At 31.6% G+C, this 18,394-nt stretch overlaps 1 protein-coding gene across 3 annotated transcripts in view; it reads right to left on the bottom strand.

The window, feature by feature from the left end:
* Positions 1-5,642: 5,642 nt before the first annotated feature.
* Positions 5,643-18,394, bottom strand: part of LOC127288282 (mucin-17) — a 117,924-nt gene continuing 105,172 nt past the window's right edge. For 2 of the 3 annotated variants that reach the window (XM_051315639.1, XM_051315641.1), the window contains 9 exons: positions 15,702-18,340; positions 15,072-15,624; positions 14,652-14,933; positions 12,075-12,318; positions 11,581-11,924; positions 10,899-11,514; positions 10,529-10,812; positions 10,060-10,452; positions 5,643-7,265 (listed from right to left, as the gene is read on the bottom strand). In XM_051315639.1, the coding sequence (XP_051171596.1) occupies positions 7,227-7,265; positions 10,060-10,452; positions 10,529-10,812; positions 10,899-11,514; positions 11,581-11,924; positions 12,075-12,318; positions 14,652-14,933; positions 15,072-15,624; positions 15,702-18,340 (5,394 nt within the window). In that variant the 3' untranslated portion in view covers positions 5,643-7,226. The remainder of the gene's footprint in view (positions 7,266-10,059; positions 10,453-10,528; positions 10,813-10,898; positions 11,515-11,580; positions 11,925-12,074; positions 12,319-14,651; positions 14,934-15,071; positions 15,625-15,701; positions 18,341-18,394) is intronic. The other variant, XM_051315640.1, reaches the window with a different exon arrangement.

Genomic DNA, 18,394 nt, shown 5'->3' with positions numbered 1-18,394 from the left:
TATAAATGAATGAAAAACGATGAAATTATATATTTGAAAATAGAATTGTACTAGAAAATTACATTTAATATATATTGTATCGAGATTTTAAAATGAAAAAAAGTAACTATTTTCCCTAAGGCTATTTTTAGGTTAGAAATGAAATGCGCATGTACGTACGCATGCGCATTTGGTCAATTATTAATAAACTACCAGCGCTCCTATGAAATTAGCGCCAAATTTGATTTTTTCATTTTTAAAAGAATTCTATTACATATATAATTAATTTTTCAAATTAGAATTTGACAAAAATTCATTTTAAAACAAATTTTTATCTCGATTTTTATTACAGAATTTCTCTTTATACAGTTTTTCGTATAATGTAATTTTTTACTTAACCGAAAATTAATTTCTATTTTGATCGAATTTTCATTTGACAGAACTTTCATTTTTTTCGAATAATAACATTCGGCAGAAATATTTCGATGAAAATAAATTTTAAAATTAATCAGAAATTAAGCAGAAAATTTTGATTGGTTAATTTTAAAATTCGCGCCCAAATATTTCGGTTACCGTCAACTTTTTTTATCTACATTTTGAAATTCTGCCACTAAATTAGAATTTTTTTCTGGTATTTACTACCAAAAAAAAAATTTGTTTATTATTTTTCTAAATTTTACATAACACAATATTTCTTCTACTTCTAGGAAATTTGTATTTCATTTTGTTCCGCCTAATTTCCGATGAAATGAAAAATATTATTTTTTTTCTTCTTCCAAAGAAACATTCATTGATAAAAATCAACTTGTACATCATGAAAAAAAGGAGCATAGAAAGAGAAGAAAGAAAGAAAGAAAGAAAGAAAAATATTGAAGAAAGATAGAAAATGATACAAATCAATTTAGACAAAAGTAAACGAAAAGTTCTTGAAAAATGAACTTGTAACCGCTCCCGAAATTCATTAGGATTTACAACCTGAAAAGAAATTGTGATAGGATGCATTTTTTTTTTTTTTGTTAACCCCCATGTGGCTTTGTTCGATGATTTCTCTTTTTTTTCTTCATTTTTTTTTTCTTTTTGCCCTCAGCACACGTGCAATTATATCTTCCTCCTCTCTATGAGTTTTGAAAACGTCATCCCACGCAGCGACTGAGAACCGCTTGACCAAGGTAAAAGCAGAGATGGGCCTCCAAGTATCCCAGAAACCGCAGGGGTTCTTTCAAAAATAGGACTTGAGGCTATGCGTTAGAAATTCCTCACGATTCCACGCAAGAGACGACGTGTTCACAGGATATATATATATATATGTATATGGGAAAAAGAAGAAAAGAAAATTGTATACCTATATAATGTCCTCACACTGTCCTTTTCTATTGCCTATAAATCAGCTAATCCTCATTCAATTTGGTGACCTGAAAAATTTCTGCCGAAAGTCTCTTTCTTCATCATCATCATCATCATCTTCTTCTTCTTTTTTTCTCTTAAATAACCTTCGGGAAAATTATTACTCTCTAAATCTGAATTAGTAAAAATGTTTACTAATTTAAATTAGTGACTCACTTTTTGCTTTCAAAATTAGTTAAATTTTACTAATTTTTAGTCAAAGTTATTAATAATTAGTAAAATACTAAATCTGAAGCAAAAAGTGAGTCACTAATTCAAATTAGTAAACATTTTTACTAATTCAGATTTAGAGAGTACAACGTGAATAAAATAGAAATTCTCTTAAATTGGGCACAAATTAATTTTAAGACAGCACATCTTCATTTTAGCATCAAAAACAGAAGGAATGCAAATAAATAAAATTTTCCTTTTTAATCGTCAGCTGAGAATAACATACAAGTAACAGGTAGATTTATGTTTTAGATATCATTTGTAGCAAAAAAAAAAAATCCGTTTTTATTGTTCATTGGACGTCGAGGAATACAAGCTATGAAACTTTATGTCCCCGCTAAGCACCCAACAGATTTGTTAGGCACGTTCTCATCTCTATATAATATATAAAGAACAAAAATATTTACTACCATTCCCATATTTAATCTTTGCATACATATAATATTCAATTCAATTTTTCAACAAAATTTAAAGAATGAAAGAAAATGTTTAGACATGAATATATTTCGTGATTCTGAATATTATTTCTTCTTTTTTGAAAAGTACTTTACATTGTATATTGAAATTGAAAAATAAGGAACTTTGTTTACCCTAAGGCTATTTGTAGGTTAGGAATAAAGTGCGCCTGCGCATGGGAACAAACTAAAGGCACTCTCACACCTTTTTGGCTGCCTGCCTGCCTGCAGGTTACCATGGCAACGTACGAGTGTGAGTGAGACAGAAAATTTGAATATTCAAATTTGTAAATTTTCTGTCGCACTCACTCTCATGCGTTGCCATGGTAATCTGCAGGCAGCCAAAAAAGTGTGAGAGTGCCTTAACAGCGCTTCTATAAAGTTAGCGCCAAATTTGAATCAATTTTTTTTAATAAAAAGTAAAAAATAAGCTATTTTTTTTTGTTAATCGCAGATAAAATGGGACTAATGATTTCTAATAAGAAAAGCAATTTTTGAAAATGTTTTTTTTTTTATTGATAACCCGAATTTGGTAATTAATACATATTTGTCATAATTTTTAAAGTTAAATGATACTAATGAGTTTGTAGTATCCAAGGGATTGAAAATTGCAAATAAATCCGTCCCTGCTTTTAGTGCTATCTCTCTTTCTCTCTCTCTCTCTGTTTCTCACACACACATTCACACGAATACACACACTGCACCCTTTCCGACCGTCGTAACCCCCCTCCCCCTCACGCCCTTGTGCTCGCATCTCAATCTAGACCCCTCGTCATGTTTTAATTTCACGGCCGCTCTTCTCCTTCATTCTGAGCCCCCACATTGCGAACTTCTTATCCCCACCACTTGTCAAGAGTCCTTGAAGAAGGCGTGGCCAGGAGTTGCTCACTCATAAAGAGAAATTTGCGCGCACATACAACCTGCAAAAGCGCAATGTCGTGGGAGGATGACTGGATAGTGGAGGGGGGGGAGTAAAAAAGAGAGGGGATGATCCTGCAACACATACACATACATATATACATGAAACAAACTCCCCTCTGTGACCCCTTATATTCACCTGTTGAATCCTGGTTGAGGTGCAACTTTTAAACGCAGCGTGGCGATTGACTCTTGGGGTGGGGGTAACATCGTTAAAAAGAGAAAGAGGGAGGTGGTAAAAATTGAGAAGAAACCAAGGTAGAAATTATTGTGAATTCTGGTGGATTTTATTTTGGGCTAAATTTTTTATGAAAATAGAAATATATATATTTTTTTAAAATTATTATTGTAATCTCTTTTTTTTTGGGGGGGGGATTTTAATACTTCAATGTCATTTGGTTTCAAGTGGAGATCCAAGTGGCGCCATCTAGATGTACGGAAGGAAACCTACATCTGGATGGCAACCCGACTTACGTCCTTGTAACTCAAAACTTATTTTTCAAGGGGTCAAATTGAAACATATTTTCTTATTGGACCAAAAAATAATGATGATGAAACTTAACTTTAAAAAGAAAGAATTAAATTATTTTAAATTCTTAAATAACATAAAAAAAATTGACAGTTGATCGCACGGTTATTAATTAATTATATAAAATTATGAACTAATAAATATTTTCTTATTTCTACATTGCAAAAAAGACTTAAAATCATCAAAAGTTAGGAAAATTGTTATTGTTTGCCAATCTTATATTATTATTTGTTTAAACAATTTATTATTAATTATTAATAACATTTTTAAATACACATAGACAGTAGAAAATTTCTTTAAACTCAACTTTTTCGCGGTATAGTTATTATATGCAAAATTTATAAATAAAATATAGATTTGAATTTGCTACAAATATTGTTTAAAATTTAAACAATTATTTAAACAAATAATTGTTGTTATTTACTTACTATTTTCCGCAAATTTTTTTTCCCAATTTTGCCATTATTTTATCGAGCATAAAAACAAATAAAAATTATTATTTCAGCAATTATTGTTTAAACAATTTATTGTTGTTATTATTTACTAAATTTTTTTTTATGATACACCTAAAAAGATATGCAATTTATTTCCAATTTTGTCATTTATTAAGCTAAATACAAAAACATAAGTAGTAAAAATAAAATTAATTTTTTAAATAATTGCAGAAAAAATTTGTTTAAATAATTAAATTTTTTATATGTACACATCGCACGTAAAAAAGATGGAATTTTTCAACAATTTTGTATTTTATCAAGCTAAGAAAAAAAAAGTTTTTAAATTCATTCCGAAATAATTATTTTAGGTATTGTTTAAACAAATTATTATTGTTATTTACTATAAATTTCTTCAAAATGTACCAAGAAAGATGCTTTTATTTACTAATTTTACAATTTATCTAGGTAAGTATAATAATGAATGAAGATTTTATATAAAATTATTATTTCAACAATTACAACTGTTTAAACAAATAATTATTGTTATTTATTAATTTTTTACATTGCTTCTAGAAAGATGCAGTTTTTTTGTAATTTATTGAGCTAACCATAAAAAAATAAAAAATAAATATTAAATCATTTTTTCAACAATTGTTTAAACAAATAATTGTTATTTACTAACTTTTTTCTTAGTACTAGAAAGATGAAATTTTTCTCCAATTTTGCCATTTATTGAGCTAAGTATAAAAACGAATAAATATTCAATACTAAATTATTATTTTAGTAATTGTTTAAACAAATAACTATTGTTAAGTAATTATATTTTATACATTTCACGTTAAAATATAATTTTTTTTTCCAATTTCGCAATTTATTGAGCTAAGTATAAAAATAAATATTTAATATGTAATTATTATTATTATTTCAACAATTTTTTAATCAAATTATTGTTGTTTTAAAAAAAATTAGTAAATAATAATAATAAGAATTTGTTTAAACAATTGTTAAAATAGTGATTTTACATTTAATTCTTACTTCTTATTATAATTAATTCAATTAATTGTAAAATTAGAACAAAATGACATCTTTTTAGGTTTACTACACTCAGAGAAATGTTTTATTCGAACCAAATATAATATATTTGAGTTAAATAAACGTATATTTGTCTTACAATCTACTAGCCTATTTATTTGGGGTAAATAAAATTTTTTATTTAAATCAAATAAATATTTATTAGACTGGCAACATATCATTTCTCTGGGTGTAAAAAAAATTAGTAAAATAATAATACTTTGATTAAACAAAAAAAAGAAAGTTAATAACGTCTTGTTAACAATTGATAAAAAAATATTATTATTAATTATTATTAATAATATTATTATAAATTGACTTAAAATTATAATTGAATCGTGAATTTCGCACTCAGAGAAATGATTTATTTGAACCAAATAAAATATATTTGAGTTAAATAAACGTATAATTGTCTCAGAGCCTACTAACTTATTTATTTGGCGTAAATGAAATTTTTTATTTGTCAGAAATAAATTTTTCTTTGGCTTAAATAAATTTTTTATTTCAATGAAATGAAATATATTTGCAACAAATAAATGAGTTAGTAGGCTCGGAGAGAAATATACCATTTCTCTGAGTGCGAGAAGGGCTCAATATTGAATCATGGTGAAAAAACAGTTCTAAAAATATTGACAAAAATGATTATAGTTATTGGTTTTTTTTTTATTAAACATACATAATAAGTACACAGGCACTATCGAATACTCGAAATGTATACAAAAATAATCTAAATATTATTATATTTATATAATACGTAAAACTAAGAAGAAGTTCGTTATGTACAACAGAGTTTATTTTTTATAGATAAAAAATTTTTTTTTTTTTTCTAAAAATGTAAAACATAAGAATAGAATATATATATATATAATAAGTCCATATATATCTATGTAAATGCGATTTTTTGCTGTCACTGTGACACAAGCGAAATATCGCCAACGTCATTCAATACATATATGATCGAAGCGATTCGAGCACTTGGTTAAAAAAAAAAAATTTAGCCAGGGAGAATTTTTTTTTTTTTTTATTAATAACACCTATCCGTTTTTTGTTAAAATGTTTCTTAAGTTATTAAAAAAAAAAAAAAAATAATAATAAAGCTATAATTATTCCACCCGCACAACGCATTCTTCTCTGCTCTCCCTTGAGTCTCATTAAATTTCCTGACATTGTTCGACTTCGATTCGAAACCCTTAAAAACAAAAATCATTTTTTCTAATTACATTTACACAGTTTTTTTTTTTTTTGTTAATTTCTCCTTCGCACAATATAAATTAGATTTATTAAAAAAAAAATTCGAAGTCGAACGACGTGACTATTAAAAAAAACCGTACAAAATAGACTAAACATGTAAACAACAACAATATTAATAATAATAATAATATTAATAATAAATCATACAAATATAATACGCTTTTTTTCCAAATTCGATATTTAATATATATATATATATATTATATCGTTAATCCCGTCCAATATCATGAATTGAATTTTTTTTCCACTTGTCAAGTGCATAGAGTCGCTCAATTTCTATATTTAAAAAAAAATGTATAGAAATTATACACTTAATAACTTTCTTTTTTTACCGTTTTCTTTACATATATATATGAAATGTAATACACAGTATAAGATATATAAAAATGTCTCTCGATTTAAATACGTAATTAATTGGAGAATTACGATTTTGGAAGATTTTTTTTTTTTTTATCATTGGCTATATTTTGGCACGTTGAATGGACGCAATTAGAGTGCGTTTTTTCGTTAGATCGAATGCTCTGACAAAAATATACAGTCGAATAAATTTTTTTTTTTTTTTTTTTTTGATACTTAAAATTCAAAAGAGCAAACGATCGAAACGAATGAATTGACTGAATGCGTCATTAAAAAAAAAAATGATTTGATTTTTTTTGTAACATTTAAACTTATTTTTATAATGACGCTTTCAGTCAATGTATACAAAATTGCGAATTATTCTTGAGCAGAATGTGGTAGGTTTTCTGCTATACTGACAACGACGAATTTTAAAAACCAGAAGCGGCCTGCCGCTGTACTCAAATTCGTCATCGATTTAGGTAAATAAAAAATAAAAAAAAAAAATAAAATAAAGATGGAGACGCGACAGTATAGAGCTGAGATAGTATAGTAGATTCGATGGAATGTGTCGTGTCAGTCAAATCCATGGCACCTCCCTCCCTCACCGTTGAAATTTTTGAGCTCACGAAAAAACAACTACAAGGAATCAAAATTTGATTCCCTGTCGCTATTCGCCTGGAAAATGAAAAATTTTATTTTAATTTTTGAACGGAATAATGATAATAATAATTAAAGTTACAGTAAAAAAAAAATCGTCGACAAGAATCAATTATGTACACAAAAAAAAAATATTTACCTGAAACAGCGAAAGATTTTATTAGAATAGCGAAATATTTAATTGAAACAATGAAAACTTTTTTGCAAATATAGTGAAATGTTTCGCTGTTCTAGGTAAATATTTTCTTAAAAATTGTTGAATTTTTATGGAATATGTTACTTGGGGGTTTTAGGGGCCGCTTATTACGAATCTGAAGTTATCTTTTCAAAATTCAAAATGGCGGATCCAATATGTCGGACGAAAAAATAAAAATTATTCAGATCGGCTTGAAAATTGTTACTCGGGGGTATTTGGGGTCGCTGATTAAGAATCTGAAGTCAGTTTTTCAAAATTCAAAATGGCGTATCAAAATGATCGCTAATTGAGAATTTGAAGTCAAATTTTTATAATTATAAAAATCTGACTTCAAATTCTCAATCAGCGACCACAAAAAAGGCTCGGTATCAAGTTTCATAAAAATCAAACAATTTTTTAAAAATTCGTCCTCCATATTGGATCAGCCATTTTGAATTTTGAAAAACTGACTTCAGATTCCTAATCAGCGACCCCAAAAACCCCCGAGTAACAATTTTCAAGCCGATCCGAATCGGATATATTTTTTCGTTTGACATATTGGATTTGCCATTTTGAATTTTGAAAAGGTAACTTCAAATTCATAATGAGCGGCCCCTAAAACCCCCAAGTAACAAATTCCATAAAAATCCAACAAATTTTTAAGAAAATTTCTAAAAAAATCATTAATTTTTAAAAAATTTGTCCGACATATTGGATCCGACATTTTGAATTTTTAAAATATGACTTCAGATTCGTAATCATCGACCTCAAACCCCTAAAAATTTACTGCCTACTTCGTTTATTTATGTTTTTAAGTATAACATCCAATAATTTAAAATATTTAAAATTCCATAAACAATTTTTATTTAAATAATTTCTTGTAATTGCCTGTATTTAACACTGGGACAGGCAAAAATTTAAATTTATAAAACGTGGATTTTGGCAACATTGATTATAAGTTGTATCAGCTATACAATTTAAAATTTATAATTAATAATTATTACAATTATTGTTCGACAAAATTTAAAAAGTAACACTTAGTACGAGAACGACTATTCAAATTACGCGCCAAATTGTTTTTAGGTTATAACCAAGTTCTGACGTATGATCAGCAGTACTGTAAACGTAGAAAAAAAATAATAGCCATTTTTCATATGAAACATGACATCGTATTATAAAAATGTAAAATATTATTAAATTATGAGTGTTTTGCAAAATTTGTTAACGTTATTTAACCCTTTCAGGGGCACATTATTCTAAGCATACAAATTTTTGTTTCATTACGTATTTATACTTTTTTTGGGTCGCTGAATACAAATCCGAGGTCAGATTTTGCAAATTTTAAAAATTCAAAATGGCGAATCCAATATGGCGGACATTTTTTTTTTAAATTCAATATATTCGCCATATTGGATCCGCCATTTTGAATTTTAAAAAACTGACATCTGATTCGTAATCAGCAACCCCGAAAACCCCCGAGTAACGAGTTTCATACAAATTGCATTATATTTTTAAAAAGTCGTCCGCCATATTGGATCCGCCATTTTGAATTTTGAAAAACTGACCTCAGATTCGTAATCAGGGACCCCAAAAACCCCCGAGTAAAGATTTTCAAAGTCGTAGCACTTCGCGTTTACAAATAGCTGAATTAATTATTAAAAAAATGCATATTTTTCAGATTGATGGAATAATATTAAGTTAACAATAATAAATTATTCATAAACAATATTATAGATTCGTTATATTATATCCTTAGAATCTAAAAATAAGAAATATATGATTATTATTAGATAAATATGCCGGAAATACCAAAAATACAACAACAAAAAAGGTGGGACGTATACGTCCCACTGCCCCTGAAAGGGTTAATGCAAAAAATATATATTTACAAAGTATGAAGCAGAATATTATTATTAAAATAATTATTTAGTATTTAATAATAGATGTCCCATTGTTGAACACAAATCTTCAAAACAAGAAAAATGTATCAAGTTCCAAAAATTTTAAATTTTTCTACTTAATCACAATATAATCTTAATAGAATGTGTGCATTGTGAAAAAGGATGTTAGTTTTTCAAATTTCAAAATGGCGGATCCAATATGGAGGTCTTTTTTTCAAAAATTGTTCGTATTCGCTTAATAATTAGTATTCAGGGGTTTTTGGGGTCGCTGATTACGAATCCGATGTTAGTTTTTCAAATTTCAAAATGTCTGATCCAATATGGAGGTCTTTTTTACAAAAATTGTTCGTATTCGCTTAATAATTAGTATTCAGGGGTTTTTGGGGTTGCTGATTACGAATCTGATGTTAGTTTTTCAAAATTCAAAATGGCGGTTCTAATATGGCGGATAAATATGACAAAAATATTGGTTTCTTTGAAAAATTATTGGATTTTCATGCAAATGGGTATCTTAGGGTTTTTGGGGTGGCTGATCAGCCATTTTTAATTTTTCAAAATTTTAAGATACTGACTTTAGATTTGTAATCAGCAACCTCAAAAACCCTTGGAAAAAAATTTTCTGTACATTTTGGTCACTTTTTGTTGAATTCCTTCTGCCAACGAAGAGTTTAAAGGTGAAGAAAATAGAACAAAAATTACATAATTGAGAAAAAAAAAATAATTCAAAAATTCTTACCCTATCGGAATTGTACAGCTGCGCATGTTGAGCCGGAAGTCTCAACGTACTTCCAAGATCACGTTCAGCCATCGTGTGACCCTCACTTGTACTGTCCCGAACATCTCTAATATCCTTACGATCAGAGTTGGCTATCTTTGTCGAAGGCTGAATCGTCGTCTCTCCACAAGACCTTGCTAACGTTGAACCAGTATCCACCAAATCTAAACGAAGTAATTGATTCGCTGATGTTTGAATTGTCGTTTCAGTGCAAGAGCGAGCAAGACTTGATTCAAGATCACCTTGAAAATCATTGGAGCGCAAAATTTTTGTTGCTGGCTCAACAGTAGTTTCACCACAAGATCGAGCCAATGTCGATTCAGCGTCTACTGTTCTTGTAACTGTTGCTGAAACCTGTAAAAAAAAGAAATTCTTTTTTTAAAAAAAACTATTCCTCTAAAGTGACAAATTGAAAATTCATTTATCGTACCTGAAAACCAGCACTGACAAGTGCTCCAGTCGGAGAAATTGGAGTCTTTTTCACTCGAATTTCTGCTTCCTTGCAATCGCTACTATTAACAAGATTTGATTTTCTCATTCCAGGGTGGACTCCACCTTCTAAATAATCAATTAATTTGTGTTCCTCCACGGAAAATGTGCTCTTAATCGTAGGCTTGTGAATTGGCTGAGATGACTGTGGAGCTGATCGATATTTTGCACGTGGAATCATTACAGTCAAGGAACGGTCACGTTGCTCAGTGTTAACAGTTGCTACTGTAATACAAATATAATTAATGTATTTGAACATTTTTTTCCAATTGACAATTGCTGAAAAGGACAAATTTTTGAAAGAAACTTACTTGGAGGAACTACCGGCATCACTTTTCTAGCATGATGTCGTAATCTATTACTAGGTTTTCTAATGGGTCGTTTTACTGGAGGTGCTGGTGCCAACATTTGTGGAGGTGGTGGCAAAACATGAGGAACATGATGTGGAATCGCCAACTCTGTAACGCTGCCTTCACTACTTGTATCGCCTCCAGTTCCTGCACCTGGAATCATTGCTCGTCTATCACCAGAAGAGCGTCTTCTTCCAGGATGACGTAAACACGCTAAACCAACGCAAACAGCCAACAATCCAAGTAAAACTGCTCCCGTTGTTCCTAATGCAATTAGCAGTACTTTCAAATTAATTTGACATTTCTGTCCACTGTGCCATGGGAAGCATTCACAAGTATTGTGACCATGAGAATTTAATACACAGTGTCCTTTATTATTGCAAGCTGAACATCCCAATGGAGCTTGTGAGCATAATCGACCAGGATAAGCAGGATTCTCCGATAAATCAGCCCAACCTTCCTTACAAGAGCACTGATATGATCCTGGAAGATTGAAACAAACTGCATTCATTGAACAATCATGATGCGACCATCCATCCTCTACTGTTGTACATTCATCGAAATCTTCAGCTTCAACCTGAGAAAAAGAGAATTAATGAATTTCTACTCTTAAATTTCATTTCAATGATCGATATAAACATACCAAACTGAGATTTCGAGAAGCGTAGACCTCAGTACCACCGAGACTATAATTGCTGTTCACTAAATATTTTCGAATAATTCCCTTCAAATGAGTTCCATTTGCATTGTCAAATAGATAGACATGGAATTTTACTTGAACGGGTTCGGGAACAAATCCAGCAATTTTAACACCTTGATAGAGATCACGTAAATCACTTTGCATCAAAGTTCTATCCAATGCTTCCTTTACGTTAGGCGCTAATCGTCTATACTCTGCAGATGATGTATCATTCATACTGTCTGTGTAGAGGACATTGTCACGACCAATGCGATCCAAACCGACACGAAGGGTGTATGTGTAGGTAGCTAGAAAAAAGAGGCAATAGAACATTATTTTAAAAATTCTATTGTATAAAAAATTCTTTAATTTATATCGAGTCTATTAATAATAATCTAATAGAATTTTAGTTTCTGTATTTTTGTAATTAAATTTTTTTTTGTATAATTAGAACTTACGTTTACATGGTCGATCAGGGAACATTCTAGCAAAACCTGGTCTGCAAACACATCGCATTTCTCCACTAAATTCGGCGCACATCTCAGCTTTAAAGGCTCTACATTCAGGAACACATTGATTAATTACTGGATGAAGAGGAATCACTGGGGCACCTAAAATTCCTCCAGCTAAAACTCGATGAATTTCATTGCCTGCTGGATCTTGTTCATCTCTCGAGACTTCTTCTCCATATTCAGCCTCAACCTGTAAAGTTAATTAGTTTCTTTTACAATGTGTAATGGAGTATTTTGTTACATAGAATATATTTCGTATATTTTTTCGAATTTATTTTTTAAATCTACTTAGTGCGAGTCGATTCTATTTTTGTTTAGCGCCTTAGGGATTTTTGTAAAACATCTAGGTAGAACTTGATTTAGACTTTATCTAGATCTTGGTCTAAACGTTAAATAGACGTCGATTAGACCTTTCTTTTCTCGCTGGGATATTGAAACGGTTGTCATGGTAACGGTTCCTATAGTAACTATTACCATGGCAACCATACGAGTGTATGACGGACGTTTCGACAAAGCGAAACTATTAGGCTTTCGGCCCTGGGACACGAAACCCTAAAAATGGTCCATTATCAGTTAACTGAATTTATTGAGTCCAAGGATATTTTGAATCCTTTTCCAGTCTGGTTACAGAAAAGGTTTTAGTACCCAGACTTTTTTATTTTTTTGATTTTAGTAAGGCCTTTGACATGGTACCTCATACTTTATTACTTTTGAAACTTAAATCTTTTGGTTTGTCAAATTCGGTATTAAAATGGTTTGCTTCATAACTGTGTCTGGGAGAAGGCAGGCTGTTTTGGGACAAAATGGAGTATTCTCTGATTGGTGATGCATTGGAACGGGTGTCTCTCAGGGATCAGTGGTCCTTTGTTATTTAATTTTTTTACGGATGCGATTTGAGGAATGTTCTAGAATAATCTAAACATATGTACTTCGTCGATGACTTACAAATTTATATTCATTCTAGTCTGGATGATTTAATGGAGAATCTTGTCTTAATGAATGAAGATGTAAAGTCAGTATTAAACTGGGCAACAACAAATATTCTTGAAGTAAATATTGATAAAACTTATTTGATGATTATTGGAGCAACTTGTATACAAATAATATAAATTTCCCAGTGGGCAAAAAACCATGTTAGTTCCAAAAAACATTCTTAAAACGGTTTTAGAACTTTCATGTCTGCCAAAAACTGTTCTAGAACATTATTTGAACATCCATGTTCTTAAAATGTTTCAGAACATTATTTGGCGGACATGAAACGTTCTAAAAACGTTTTTGGAACGAACATAGTTTTTTGCCCACTAGGTTGAGTGATTATTTGTCGATTAATTTTAATGATACTATTATTCATTTTGTAGATTCACTAAGAAATTTGACTGTCATTTTTAGACCAAATCTTTCTAAGGACATAAGCAAGTTGGTAAAATCTGTAAGAGTGTTTATACGACTTTATCACAATTTAAAATTAATAAAAAAGCCTTAAGTCAGAAATTTTTTTGGCTACCTCTGGCGTTCCTCAGGCTTTACATTTGGGTCCACTCTTTTTTATGCTCTTTATTAACGATACACACCCTTTATTTAAACATAGCTTATATCAACTTTTTTCTGACGACCTTAAATTATATAAAGCTATCTCTTGTTAACAAGACTGTATTGAACTTCAGGCTGATTTTAGTGGGCTTGTCGATTGGTTCATTTTTAAAAACTTTTTTTGAATATTAAAAAATGTTATGTCATCTCATTTACTAAACATAGAAACTTTTTTGAGCATTGCTACAAAATGAGTACAGAAGATGTTTCTACAGTAACCACGGTGCGTGACCTTGGGGTTATATTAGTTTCTAGCATGGATTTTAATACACACATATGTCAAACTATTAATAATGCCAATAGAATCCAGGACTTCGTCATCCGTAATATTTCATTTTTTACAAATATTTTGGCCTTAAAAATACTTTTTTTCTCGTAAGTTAGATCTATTATCGAGTTTGCTTCTCTTATCTGTCAGCCTTATCAAGATTCACTACTAATTGAACTTGAACGTATTCAAAAAAAGATTTTTACATTTTCTTGATACGTCCAGAATTATCAGTGAGGCAAATCAGTTTCATACAAGTTTGGATTTTAACGTCCACTTGGAAAGATTCCTCGGAAAGTTCCCCCTTGGGGGTTCTATCAGAATTCCGTCGGAACTTCCATCGGAGTTCCAAAGAATTTCCTATGGGATTCCGGCGGAATTCTAACGGAATTCCGACGGAATTAGGACTCTAAAAATTTTGAAAAAAAATTAATCGGAATTCCATTGGAACTCCGTCGGAATTCTGATAGAACCTCCAGGGGGCACTTTCCAAGTGGGCGGCATCTCTTTAAATATGTTTATTACTAAGCTACGAGTACTTGCATATAATTATGATTAGACTGTTATAATCTTCGTTCGGTTCGTGGCGAAGAAGAAGGAAGGTTTTTAAACAATTCGAAATCGTATCACCGGCATTCGGATAAATAACCAGGAAATATATTTACCTCTTCAGCTCCAGGTTCAGGTGGTTTCTGATCACTCATCACAACGAAAATCGAGTCAATGGAATCATCGCTGGCCTCATTTTCATAAGATGCAGGAATCGACTGAAGAATAGTTGAAGTTATTGTTGAAATAACATTCGTAGGATTGATGAGAGTTTCTGTTATTGTTTCAACAGACGTTGATGTCATGGTATGAGTGAGCAAAAGCGTTCTAGTAGTGGGAGGTGAACCAAGAACTGAAGTTTGAGTTCTCGTTATGGTGAGTGTCTTGAATTTTGTGAACTAAAGTTAGAGAATGAAGATGAATTACTAAACTGTTATGATTAAAAAATCATTTTAAAAAAAATATGAATCTGAAGAAGAATGATGATAATAAACTTATTAACAATAAAAATGATTTTTAAATATTGTTGTTAATACCTCTTTTGGCTTCATTTCCAAAATAGAAGTAGATCTATTTTCACTGACTTCGTGTTCCTCAACGGTGCCAATGATTTCTTTGACGATTTCAATGCTTTCTCCTTTGATAAATAGTGGTATGTCTTTTGGTTTTGAAGTAGTTGGTGATGATTTACTAACAGAACTTTCGACCTTTGTTGCGATACTGTATACAACTCTGTTATCGGTATTATTTCGCATTGAATGTCTTGTGAAATGTGGTCTGAAAGGTTTTCGAACTTTGGTGACAGTTTCTCGATGAATGCTAGTTGGTCGCCTCTCTTTATGTTCTGGTTTTGAAGGATAGGATAAAGTTTCTGTTGATTCAATTTGAGTTGTAGAGGGCAAAATATTCTCCATACTGGGTTCAAGGAAAACTGGATAATCCGGTCGTTTACTTGGTTTACGGGAGACAATTACAGTTGACGTTGATGGTTCTGTCGATGGAGATTTACTTGCTTCAATGTGCGATGGTTTTGTTGCTGTTGGCATCACTAGATTGGTTGTCAAAATTGCCGAAGGTTGAATGGAAACTCTGAGAATTAAATAGATTATCAAAAGTGATTATCATATTTTGTATTATATAAAATTTTTTTTTTATAAACTACTTACTTGGATGCTTGTTTGGTTTCAAATGGTCTGGCAGTGTAAATACTGACATGTTCCGTTCGTTTAGTTTCCACGGGTCTAAGATCCTCTGGAACATCAACAACCACTGGTAAATCCACAGTGCCATGAATTATCGGTATTTTTGATTCAACATCTTGCATAACTGGTATGTGAGATGTTGCTACGGCTGAAGCTATTTGTATTGATCCAGAAACAGCAAGAACTGGTCTGACAGTAGCGATTTCGACTGGTTTTGATGTTTTCACTGGTGGAGGTGGTACCATATCTTCTGATAAAATATCCGCCAAGAATGGTCTAATGTGAGTAGGTCTTGCACTTGGTGGAATCATTTTAACACTTGGTGGTGAAAGTGTTGCTGCTTTACTAACTGATTCTTTCAAAGGAATAAATAACGGTGGTGGTCTTAAGCCAGATTCGTTTAGAGTGGTAATTTTTGAATCGGATGGACGATTTGTTGTTGTAATTTTCACAGGTGGTGGCGATAGTCCAACAACTTCTGTTGGTTTTAGTTTAACACTTTCCTGATGATCGGGCTTTTTAATCTGATCCGTTGGCTTTTGATGTCGAGGTGGTGGCATCATGTTTTGAGATGGTACCTTAGGTTTGATGGTGGTTGACATACCTTTCCTTTGAGAACCATCACTGGGTGAATCTTTGGCGTCTTCTTTAGAATCAGTACTAGCGAAATTCGTCTGGAAAGCAGTTTCCAATGTTTCATCAATTGGTTCTTTGTTTGGTTTAGGTTTTTTCACAAGTGAACTTGGAGGTCGTTCAGTTTGTGTTTTACTGTCTTCCTCATTGCCAATTGCCTCAATTGGTAGAGAAAATTGTGGTGGTCTATGCGAGTCATGTGGTTTTGCAGATCCAGATGTAATTGTAATTGGTGCTGGAACACGTATTTTAGGTTTTGTTATGATATGCGGATAATCTGGATGAATTCGTACACCAGAACCATGATCAGGTCGAGATATGCCAATGTACGTTGAAGTTGGTTTTGGAATTGCTTGGTCAAGATTTGGTCTTGAAGCCAGTGGTTTTGATCGATTGTGATTTATACTCCAATCAGGTTCAGCATTTAAACTGATAACTTGACCGGGTCCTGGTTTCATGTGTCCCTCACCAAAAAGAACGAAATCTGATTGATCTGGTCTTAAAATTTTAGAAGGGGGTTTGGTAATTATTTCCGGTTGTTGATAATTTCCTGGTTGTGCATCAGGACGTCCGTAAGGTCTACTGTGACCGTTTGGTTCAAATTGTGGAATTATTGCCGGTGGTTTTAAATCAATTGTATCGTCATGTCCTGGAATTTTTGTTCCTTGATAGGAGAAACTTCCTTGGACGTTGCCATAAATTGGAGCTCTATTATCGTAATTAGTTACACCATAGACTCCAAATGGTTTACCTTGAATAACAGGCGTATCGTAGGGTCTAACTCCATATTGATTACGCAAATCGTGACCATTGTTGTTGATAGGATATTGGAATATTACAGGTTTTTCATTAACTTCAGATTTTTTGTATGCATTCTGATTTTTTGTCTCATTTTCTGTGTTTGAATAATCCGTTGGAATTTCCGATTGTTCTTTGTCGTATTCGGGAGGTGTTGCAAATTTAACAGGATCGGAGTCTGCAGATTCTGAATCATCTACTGGTTTATTTGATTCATCGTCAATTGGAGTTGGTGAGTAATATTGATTACCAATATTTTTTATTTGCTGTTCAGACGATGGATTTTTATATTCCACTGCTCCAGTTGGAATGTATTCGTCAGTTCTCTCTGTTTGTGTATTTGGTGTTGGTAATTTCTCAATATTAGAGAAATTTGGAACTATATTTTGCTGATTTTGCATGTTATTCGTGGATTGTTTGTTGTTTGAAATAATATTGTAAGGAAAATCTATCTTATGCTTCTCATTAGAAGTATTCAAATTTTGTTTATTGATAGCAAAACGATTCGATAGATCAATTTGGGGTTTCAACGGCAGTCTTTGATTAGTGACAAACAGAGGTTTCTTAATGACGGGTCGTTCTGAATGAGGTCGATTATTTGTTCCTCTTGTTGGATAACGAGGTCTAAATGTAGGTCTAGGTCGTCTTGTCAATGAAATTCGTGGAGGTTTTTGATCTAATTTCCAATTTTTATTGCCTGATACTTCATTACCAGTTTCTGAATTAGCGGAAGAAAATGTATCCAGTGGTTTTTCGGTTGATAGTGAGACTTCCGTTCTTCGGGGTGGTGTTGCTTCAATTGGTTTTTTAAGTTTGTTAAAATCTCGTCGCGGTGGTAAATGTTGAACGGGGAACGGATGAGGTCGATGAGACACAGATTGAGGTCGAAGATTTACTGTTTCTGGCTTGTGATGGACCAAAATTTCCGTATGCACGTGACCTTGACCGGCTGGAGTGCCAGGAACTTCGGGTCGACGAACTGGATAGCGTTCCACGGGTCGTAGAATTGATGTTCCATGTGGTTTTATATAATCCTGATGAGTTTGTGATAGTGGAATTACATGCGGTCTCTTCGAATTTCCCGGTTTTGCAGTTATTGGTTTGTACGTTTTCGGTGGAGATGGTGGAATCATAAAGATTTTATCGTCCGTTGGATACTGTAAATTTTCTCCCTGAAAATAATCAAAGGATATAGTAAAACGAAAAATAGTTAAGTTGTGCAGTTA

The sequence above is a fragment of the Leptopilina boulardi genome, unplaced genomic scaffold (assembly GCF_019393585.1).
Source record: "Leptopilina boulardi isolate dan_hultmark-lab unplaced genomic scaffold, ZJU_Lbou_2.1 LbouV2_384, whole genome shotgun sequence".
Taxonomy (NCBI): domain Eukaryota; kingdom Metazoa; phylum Arthropoda; class Insecta; order Hymenoptera; family Figitidae; genus Leptopilina; species Leptopilina boulardi.
Note: the sequence above shows the minus strand (reverse complement) of the source record. Positions and strands in the feature narration are given on the sequence as shown.